This window comes from Mizuhopecten yessoensis, unplaced genomic scaffold (assembly GCF_002113885.1).
Source record: "Mizuhopecten yessoensis strain PY_sf001 unplaced genomic scaffold, ASM211388v2 scaffold8805, whole genome shotgun sequence".
NCBI classification, from domain to species: Eukaryota; Metazoa; Mollusca; class Bivalvia; order Pectinida; family Pectinidae; genus Mizuhopecten; species Mizuhopecten yessoensis.
In genome coordinates this window covers 4,293-14,851 of record NW_018407730.1, presented here as the reverse complement: position 1 = coordinate 14,851, position 10,559 = coordinate 4,293, and the positions used below count along the sequence as shown (strand labels likewise).

At 33.0% G+C, this 10,559-nt stretch overlaps 1 protein-coding gene across 1 annotated transcript; it reads right to left on the bottom strand.

Moving 5' to 3' along the window:
- Positions 1–3,256: 3,256 nt before the first annotated feature.
- Positions 3,257–10,346, bottom strand: LOC110456537 (protein draper-like; the record flags this gene model as incomplete). The annotated part of the gene is made up of 4 exons (XM_021507331.1): positions 10,109–10,346; positions 8,011–8,109; positions 7,415–7,513; positions 3,257–3,352 (listed from the first exon to the last, which is right to left on the bottom strand). Coding segments are annotated over exons 1-4 (433 nt in total), but the record flags the coding sequence as incomplete, so codon positions are not given.
- Between the last annotated feature and the right edge of the window lie 213 nt (positions 10,347–10,559).

The window sequence follows — 10,559 nt, the reverse complement described above, 5'->3', positions numbered from 1 at the left end:
GGCCAAAGCATGTTCAATATGCAATATGTGTTGTGTTTACTCTACCAAAATGTACATGTACCAATGGTTCAATTCCCATTTCAACAAATGATATTGTAAGATTTGTACGTGAAAACAATTAAAAAAGGTATAAGTATACCTTTCCTCAACTTATTCCAATTCAGTTAATAGTTGCGTTCAAGGAATTATCATGTGCAATTAACAATATTTAAATATCATCAACCTTTGAGTCAAATACACATAGTTACTGATTCAATTTAAATAAAATGCCAGACATGCATTCATTAACACTAATTACAATATTTCTGGAACATTCACACTATTAAGTCTTTAACCTGTTTACAAACTCTATCTGTAGTTGTGTGGTGCAAGTATATCACCTTCCTGTGAGCGGTCGTGCTTACAGTTACTTGATCAAAAACCGAGTACGGCTTTGCCAGGGAATGACTTGTACAATGAAATATAGAATACTCGAGCGATAACGAGGCTGTACCACACCATCAATTTCGTTAAATCAACAACCGTAACCTCAGTTAAAAGTGTATTCCTACTGGACGACGAATGCATTACATGTCCTATGGAAATTTCCAAAACAATCAAGGAGATATGTTTTAAATTAAGCAAGGGAAAACAATAAAAAATGCAGCATTTAATATTATATCATTGCTTACATATTTGTTCCATAGAATATCACTGACACGGTGTTCCTTACATCGCCATTGCGAAACATTCTTATAACAATTCAAATTCGAATTCAATTGATGTTATTTCGATTTGAAAAAACAATTTATCAAATATCAATTCATTATAAATTCAACAATGATTATCGACACAATTCACAGTCATACAGAGCAATATGATAGTCTAGGAAAGATGAAAATATGTTATCGTGAAATTGTCAGGGTGTCGTACAGTAATGGTTGGGCAATATAAGGTTACGAAAAAATCATAGATCTCGTCTGAACCCTATAAACATGAAACATTTTATAAAACCTACTTCCCGGCTAACGATTTAACTGCTTTTAGCCATTTTTTTTCAATGTCATAACATGACTGACACATTATGAGAAAGACATTTTGAGAAAGGTCGGTATTATAAGAATATTTTAAGGCTAGTTTTATATTTTCACGAGAGAATAATGAGTTCTAGGGGTAAGCTCTACTTATCCATGAACACATTATAATCTTGTCGGAAAACAGGTGTCTAGCAAAGCCATCGCGTGAGAAAATAGATCAGATTAGAAACTCAGCCAATTTATGATATTAACTAGAACTTAAATAGTTCAAGGCACTTATCTACATATCCCTTGAGATATCTTGATATGCGTTAACCTAAAAGTTGACATAACAAATTAATATGTTCACAGCTTACCTGTACACACACTTGTACAATTGTCTTGTCACGATTAATTATAACGATTGTCATTAAAGAAACGAGTAAAAATAATTCCGATTCAAGTTAAGTTTAAACATGTTTGATTATTTATAAAATCTATACCATAAACAATATTTACAGTAATGGAAATAAGTCCTATGTCATGCATTAATGAGGGAACACTATTCAGTATACGCTATTATGTATATTTAATAAACATTTTTAACAAGGCAAAGTATTGCAAGGCAATCCATAGTCCCCCACCGGTAATGATTTATATATCTAACAAACAGTACACTTAAGTCAGGATGTACCTACCGTTCAAATCATAGGTCACAGTGAGGTCATATTAACCTCCTTCGTGCACTCGTCACCCCAAGATGTCCTTATACACCAAATTTGGTTATTCCAGGTGAAATAGTAAAGAAGATATTCCCCGGACAAACATTTTCAAAAGTAAAAGTCAAAGGTCAAGTCATAGTTCACAGTGATCTCATTCTTGCACTCTGGACTCCGTCATCCCAAGATGTCCTTGTACATCAAATCTGGCTAGTGGAATCCAGGTGAATAATATATAGATTTGCCCCGGAAAAACATTTTCAAAAGTTAAGGTCTAAGGTCAAAGCATAGGTCACAGTGAGGTCATAGTGATCTAATTCTTCACTCTGTACTCCGCCATCCCAGGATGTCCTTGCACACCAAATATGGTTACTCCAGGGGAAATAGTATGAAAGATATCAGCATTTTAAAACAAGTCGGCATGAAAGGTAAACCAAATTCAAGGTACGGTAATGGCTTTACGTAGTACGTGTAACACTCTAGCGATTCATGAAAGGACATTGTTAACTACATCTTGACCAAACAACAAGCGATTGGAATTTCTTGCCTCTGTCTTAACCTTCAAACTAATCTAAGTCGTATTTCAGGCATTTATAAAGGAACCACAAAATCGGCTATTGAGAAAGAGATTAATAATATGATATGCTACCTATTCATGTTTGCGCTTGTAGTAAAAATTATAGCAAATAATATGTGTATGAGAGAACCATAAAATCGGCTATTGGGGCAGAGATTGATAAGATGAGCCTTTGTGTCAATGGTGATTTATGCAAAGCAGGTATTTTTAATCCCAGGAAAGTATAATAGTAATAACAGCATACTTTGCGTTAATTACGACATGTTTTTGCTCCATTGGCACTTCCATTTTCCGTAAAACATAAATAAAATAATGATATGTAGGAACAAGAATCGTAAAGTCCATTAGCAGTGGCAATATAGACCTACTGTGATGTTTAACGACACATTTGTTTCAATGTAATGATACCTATTCATGTTTAGTCTTGTGGTAAAATTACAACAAATAGTAATATTTACTACGTACATAGACACACTCCGTTTCCTTGATAACATATTTTGTCATCGCAGTTATCTGCACATGGTTGATCGCATTTGACGGGGTTTATTTCAATCAATAGTTACGTAAAAAGATACGTAGAAATCCAGTTCGATTTAAGATCATATGTTAGTTAAAACATAACTAAAGCTTATTGAAGGGGAAATGCTCACAGTATGTCATTTACATCGAGAGTACAAATTGTCTATTTTTTCAATTACAGTATGTTTATTGTTTATATTGCAATAGTGTATTGCTTATTTCAGCATAATTACTTTTTATAATTTATAATTTAGTTTAATTATATATTTAAATTGACACTATCATGTTCTGTTAATCTAAAAGGAGAGATAATATAGAAATATAAGAAATCATGATATGGTAGATAGGATTTAATGAGTTTAGTCCATTCAACATTTTCCTTCAAATCCCCCTTATTTTGTTAAATCAAAATATTGCTAAAAGAAAGTATAGCATTGATGACATACCTGTACACACACTGCTATATTGGTCACATATCTTGTCTTGACAGTTGTCTGGACATGATTGGTCACACTGGCTGCCATGGTACCCATCGACGCAAACTGAAAAAACCCATCATACATAACTTAGTCTGAGTAAATTGTCAGAACATTATTTGAATATGTTATTTATAAGGAATATACATTTGTGAACATAAATCTGTATAAGAGTATCAACAAATGTAAAGTTTATTATTCTGATCTCATCATACTCTATTTACCTATTCGCTTTGTACTATTTGGTTGGCACAATGTAGCATTACGATAGCTTTTTAAATTTAAAATTGCTTTATGAAATCAAGAAACAATTGGAAGAGGATGTTAACAAGTCACGAATTATATAGCCATCTGAGCTCAGTATCTTAAAACAATAATGCATGAAAGGTAAAAAAATAATAAACAAAACACCAGTTAACGTCACGATATTCAACGGGACACTTTTAAGATGAATATCAAGGTACTTCATACCATATTATCCTTTTAAAAAATGTTAGTTTATTTTTCATAAATAGATACTCTCCACTTGTCATTTCTATTACATGTTGGTATTTCCGGCTTGTTGTTAAATCAATATAACGCGAAATACTATCAAGGTCACGTAGGCCATTGAACAGGTGTAACTATAACCTACACCTGTAACCTGAACGGGATACTTTGGTATTTTGGCTAAAGTGGGGAAATAAACAATCAATATCAGCAGCAAGTTATACATAGTTCAACTATTTAGGGTCACAGGAGTTTCTGATTAAATTCTTCACTAAACTAGCATTGGCTTTGATAACTAATCTTTTAAAAAATGATATACAAATAAAAAGCGTCATGCGACAAGGAAAACACGAACTTTCGATTTTGGTAACTATTCTTACCTTTTCATTTTCCATGTAATGATAATTAACAGCCAACAACGCTTTAACTATCATAAAAGCAGCATCAAGTGAAAATTGCATACATAACAGTACTTTTGTTTTTGGATTGTATGACAGTTTCTTCGGTCGTTATCCCACAAGCTCCCGTTTAGGTACTGTCCCGTTTTGGATACTGTCACGTTTTAGATACTGACCGTTTTAGGTACTGTGACGTTACAGTAATGATCTTTGTAGTGCAGGTAATGCACTAAAGGTTCACAAAAGGACACTGTAAACTTCACATTGATCCAATAATTATAATTACGGTACACTTTGGAATAATTATATGTTCGACGTTTAATGCTCGATTTTATGTTAAACAAAAATACCATAATGATGTATTGGAACACTAATCCTCAAGCCAATTAGCACTAAATGTTTAAATCTACCGTGATATTATACGACATATTTGTTTCAAGGTGAGTATACCTATCCATGTTTACTCTCGTGGTAAAGTTACAACAAATAGTAATATTTACAACGTACACGAATACACTCCGTTTCTTTGATCACATCAGTAACAATTTAATCAAAGCTTAACTGTTTCAAGGTGCTACACTTACAATTTATTAACAAATAGACAGTCGTACCAAGAAACACCAAAATGTGAGAGTATATATTTGTATTTCCACGTGACATTCCCTGTCTGTAAATGCCAGCAACTATTTAAAGATGCTAAGGTTACCAGCGACTTCTTCTATTACTATCTTTATGATGTATACATGGACCACCCCATATTCCGTTGAAAACAAACGTTTTAAACAGTTTACTTCGTATTATTGATCAAAATGACTGCCACGAGGGCAACAGTATAAACATACTTTCGTTGCAAATCAAATTGATTTTTCGAGTAACTCTTAACAAATACATACAATAAAATATAATGGAAACGCGAAATAATAACATTTTGATATGTCCGTAAATCACAACTAAAGAGTATAGAAAATAGCTTTTCACTCAATAATGCTAGAAGAAGGAAACCATGGTATCCGTGCATGAATGGTTGAATTCATGTATGTCAAAATACGATTTCGAGAGAACACGTTTGAAATCGTTTGAGCCAATTAAGCATCAAATAATTGCTTTTAAGTAAATCCCAGTACAAATGCTTCGTTTCGTTCTAGAATGAAATACACACATTTAAACTGATAAAGGTAAGACACATTAAATGATGTACTCTAAGTCAGTAAGCTTTCACGTTTGAAGAGCATCATAAATAATAAATTGCGGAAGGTTGTATTTCCTTTTACGTAAGTGGTGAGGTATGCATTGAATACATATGCAAGTATGCCAAAGTTTTGTCTGCTGATAAGAGAATTGATCAAAATCACAACAAAACCCTCAATCATTTCCGTTTTTGTTTTGTTTCAATCGGCACTACTGTATTCCATGAAATCATTATATGAGGATACAAACAACTACATTTTTGGCTATATGAAAGTAGACTTTCAAACTAACCATGTCATTGAAAATGCTTTTTTTGTGTCAGGAGAGCTTTTATCTGAAACAGAATAGCTCCTGAAGTTCTATCAAAATATTGATTTGACCAATCGTATCATTGCCTACGTACATATGTTACATGTACTTCACAGAAACCGTTTCCTTGATCAGTTTGAACAGTTTTCCCGACATTGTTGATCACAAAGGTCGCCACAGTACCCATTGATACAAGCTGAATAAACACGGTACGTTCAATTACTGGATGGTATTTCAACAAAACATTACAAAGCACATATTTTTTTTTAAATCAACCAAGTTAAGTCAAATTAAATCCAAGACCATATTTCATTAAGGCCTTAATGAAAGAGGTGATATTACAAATATATTACCAAAAGTGCCATATTATCAAATTAGTACTAAAAGGGGGACAAAGTATTTGTATAGATATAAGACAATGTTTATTTCATTGAACTCCGTTGAAATAGCATTAGCAGTAAATGTGATTGACACAGCTTTGGTAGCGCACGGGCATTATGAAGTGTTTTCCTCCAACGCCGCAAACAACGTTATAGTAAATGTAGGGTGGTTCATCTGTATCAAACGTAACATTTTTTATCTGTAAGTTGCTGTAACTAAATCAAAATTGACTGATTGAAATATAAAGTGTATGATTTATACCTTTGAAACATCATAATCTTATATTTTCTGTATACGGTGAACTTTGGTGGCCAATATTGATCACATCAATCGCCATTAGAGACACGATGTCAAAATAATTCTATTTCAAAATTCATTAAAATAATTTCGATTTATTTTTCACTTATATATGTATAAAATAAAATAGTCATATAAGCTTAGAAACCACGAAAATGAGTTTGGACTGGCAACCATTTTGAAAATATCAATTTTTCATATGAGCTTTTTAGACGAAAACGAATCTGTCAGCCAGATTAAGAATACTCCATAATTCCAAACAAAATTTGCGCAGAATATATGATCACATCTTTCTATGGTATATATTTTTCACTTATATATGTATAAACAATACCACACAGTTAATAAGATGATAACATGTGTCCGATTATTATACTGTTAGTCACAATAATGGCTGAAATTGAGACTCCTAGGAAAGCAATACAAAAATCAGTTTAGGCCAGCAAGAGTAAAACAATACTGTAACTTTATTCCTGGTTCATCTATACATCACTTCATGTTTATCATAAACTCACCAAAAAAAACAATATTGTATGTTTTAATCATAGATACAGGTATTTTATAAGACTCTTTCATGCCCAGGGATGCAAGATAGGGAAATTCCACACGAGGGGTTTTGCCAAACTTATAAATCCCGAGGGTGGAATGTCCCTATCCTACACCCTTGGGCATAAAATAGTCATATAAGCTCAGAAACCACGAAAATGAGTTTGGACTGGCAACCATTTTGAAAATATCAATTTTTCATATGAGCTTTTTAGACGAAAACGAATCTGTCAGCCAGATTTAGAATACTCCATAATTCCAAACAAAACTTGCGCAGAATATATGATCACATCTTTCTAAGGTAAACGGTAAATATATCGTAAAAGGTTTTAATTTAATCACGTCGCCTTTTACACATTGCAGCATCGGAGATTTCCAAACTCGTGACGTCACGTCATTGTTGAGCCATTGTGACGTCACGTCACATGAAATGGGATGTAAGATAGAACTTCCCACAACCCTTTCTTACCCTGGACAGCTCTATCTTACACATGAAATGAGAGAATGACGTTTTACTTACCTGAGCAAACACCGGACTCCACATTGCACACGCCATTCAAACAGTTTGTCGGACATGCTGTACAAACAAGTCCGGACTTATAAAATCCCGATGCACAGTCTACAAATAATATGACGTTATTGTGTAAAATAATGAGTGTGTTATTACGTAATCACTGCTGATTCAAAGTATTAAACTACAATTATCAATGTGATAAAATAGTACAGAATTTAATAGTAATCTAATAGTATTATAGACAATGGCACTTCGTTGAAATCAAGAAAACAATATTGAGATAATGAAAACAATAGTAAACAACTTAATGGAAAACATTCGTGATGTAATTTGTAAGTCAACGAAAGAAATTATATTCTAATGATATATAAATAAATTTGTAAATGACAAACTGTTCAATGTATTTGCTCTTCAGATGCCTAGTAACACTGAATATCTGAAACAATGGCAATATTTGTGCAAAATGCAACGTCTTCTTTTGTGAATAACACATTTTTGTATAATTCCTGGAGTTTTGTTAATTTTCACATTTGTTTGATATATATCGATATGAACATTCGTCTATTACAGTTAAAAAATCTACTTAAAATGTATTTACTTACATGTACACTGGCCGCTGTTAGGATGACACAGGCTATTAAAACAGGTTGTATCACAGTTGGTACCACAGTTACTGTTACCATATTTTCCTACTGGACAACCTGGAATTTGTATCTCTTATGATGCAATATGTTCAAATATCCTTTCCTCCCTAAACGAACTTTATCATTTTTGCGCTAATTACAGAAGTATGGTACATTGAAATATGAACATCAATACAAAGCAGCTATTATTTTTTTTGATTGAATTGATTAAGGTTATGATTCTCTCACCAAAAGCATCTGCAACAAAACAAGCTCGAATAAAGTCCATTAATTGTGTAGTTGTGTAACAAAAATTCAAAAAAACTTGAACATCTTATATAAAGTAGCAGAAAATTACCTGATCATATGCGCTTCAAATAAATTAAAATCAATTATACAGTTTCAATGTCTAAAGTAATTTTATATTAGTTTGTCTCTATATTACAATAGGTGATTTAAAATGGGTACTATTTCTGCAGCAGGTGCTTATTATATGTTAACAGTTTAGGATTACATGCACAGAACACATATATATTAAAATAAGAAAGAAAAATAAAAGATCTTTATACTTTTGCTTTACAACAAGAATGAAACCTGTTTTTTTCCATCATACATAATTCACATTTGTTGGCCCGGATGGAAAAAAAAGGATCTTACTACGAGAGGAAACCAGAGTACCCGGAGAAAACCCACGTGGTCGGGCTGGTGATTCAACACCTTTTCACGTCCAATCGGGGACACCCTTGCAGATCGGGGATCGGGAAATGAATGCACCTGCTGTTATCCACTGCATGACCAAAATAAATCTGCTGCACCATTACAGTATTTGGGATCTTTACATTTCTCACTACCTCTAGCTACCTTTTATTTCATAGCGCCTTGCTTGGCAATACCTCAATTTTAGCTTTAAAGTTTAACGTTTCTTCAGGTGAGGATGGCAATCGGTTCTATCCTCAGACCAGAACATACTAAAGTCTTTAAAAAAGGCATATACTATTAACAGCTTAACGTTAGGCATTTAGGGTAATTGCAACAACTGCTTCACCCTTTGTCAGTATAATGTTACAGGACGAATTACTTTTGCAAGGTATTCCAGTGAGACACAACTTTAAAGTCGGCATCAGATCCGTGCTATCACAAGGAGGCAATTACAACAACATACCCTGCCTCCAGCAAAGATACATGCATACATGCATACGCAATACAAATGGGAGCACGTCCTTAAATTATCATAGCTGTTAATAGGACATTAAACATAATAAAACCAAATCCATCAGGGAATCGGATATAGGATTAAGAATACTTAATAATCACTATTGTTTTGATAAGTATTAAGATGACCATAATTTTATTGAAAAAAAAACCAAATAAAATATGAATATCAGTCAAGTTTGATTTTTTTTTAAATTACATGTTCGTGATGTTCAATAGGTACACGTGTGAAAAAAATATTCCTTTGATTCTATTCTAATATTTTCGAAATTCTTTTATTTTTTTCTTGTAAGATTTGTCTCCCTTTGCATAACATAGTGACCCAAACCATTGATAGGTTTATGATTTTCTTGCAATCTGTCATAATGTTGTTTATTTCAATAATATTAAAGCTATTATCTAAACGAGCAGATTTCCACAACCTTGACGCGTACATGTACATTGTAAGTTACATAGCGCGGCAAGGTATTTAAGATATATCGATATTTGATAATAGCCGGGTATAGGGATTAATCTGGATATCTCAAACAACATGCAGTATGAATTGGAGTAAATTTGCTACACATTCCAGATAAATTAACAGGAACGAAGCATGTTAATTGTGTTAAGCAAAAATTACCACTTACATAGCCTAAATAGCAGGAGCATAAAAGCCCGGGTGGTGAATTGTTCAAATTGCGACAAATACTATTCTTATGTTTCATTCTTGTCAATTAGTTTATTTCTCTTTTACAAAATCTTTAGTTCGTTGATTTAAGTTTTCAGGGCACGAATGACATACACACACAATACAACCTAATGGAGACTATATACATCATATGACGTCTCAATGGTTTAAATCAAACTACTGCACGAATACACTCACCATAAATTTGTACTTCACAGAGCTCCAGTATAGCTTGTGTAGTGTACCAAGAGTAAGGTTTTTTTTGACGGTCGACGTAAATTGTCAGGTATCGGGTGTTGCCTGTACATGATGTGATTCGTGGAGTTAGGTCCACCATACTTTGTTGAGAAGTTGTGTCTGCATAACAACTGCCACTGTTTCTCCAACCTGTTGTATTTGTCAGGTATATTTGATGACCAGCGAATCGACCTTTTTGCTCTAATGATCCCTCATCTGAATGAATACAAAGGTTAATAATCACAAGTTTAAGTGTATTGATATTTGGAATAAAAATTTGTTTCGTTTCTGCTTTCATTCCATTAATATATAATATGTATCCTGTCAGACAGCAGTAGCCATTTTTTAATTATTTCTTTCTTATACTTCATAACTGGTTTACAATGATATCTATTTTTTCGCTGATTTTTGC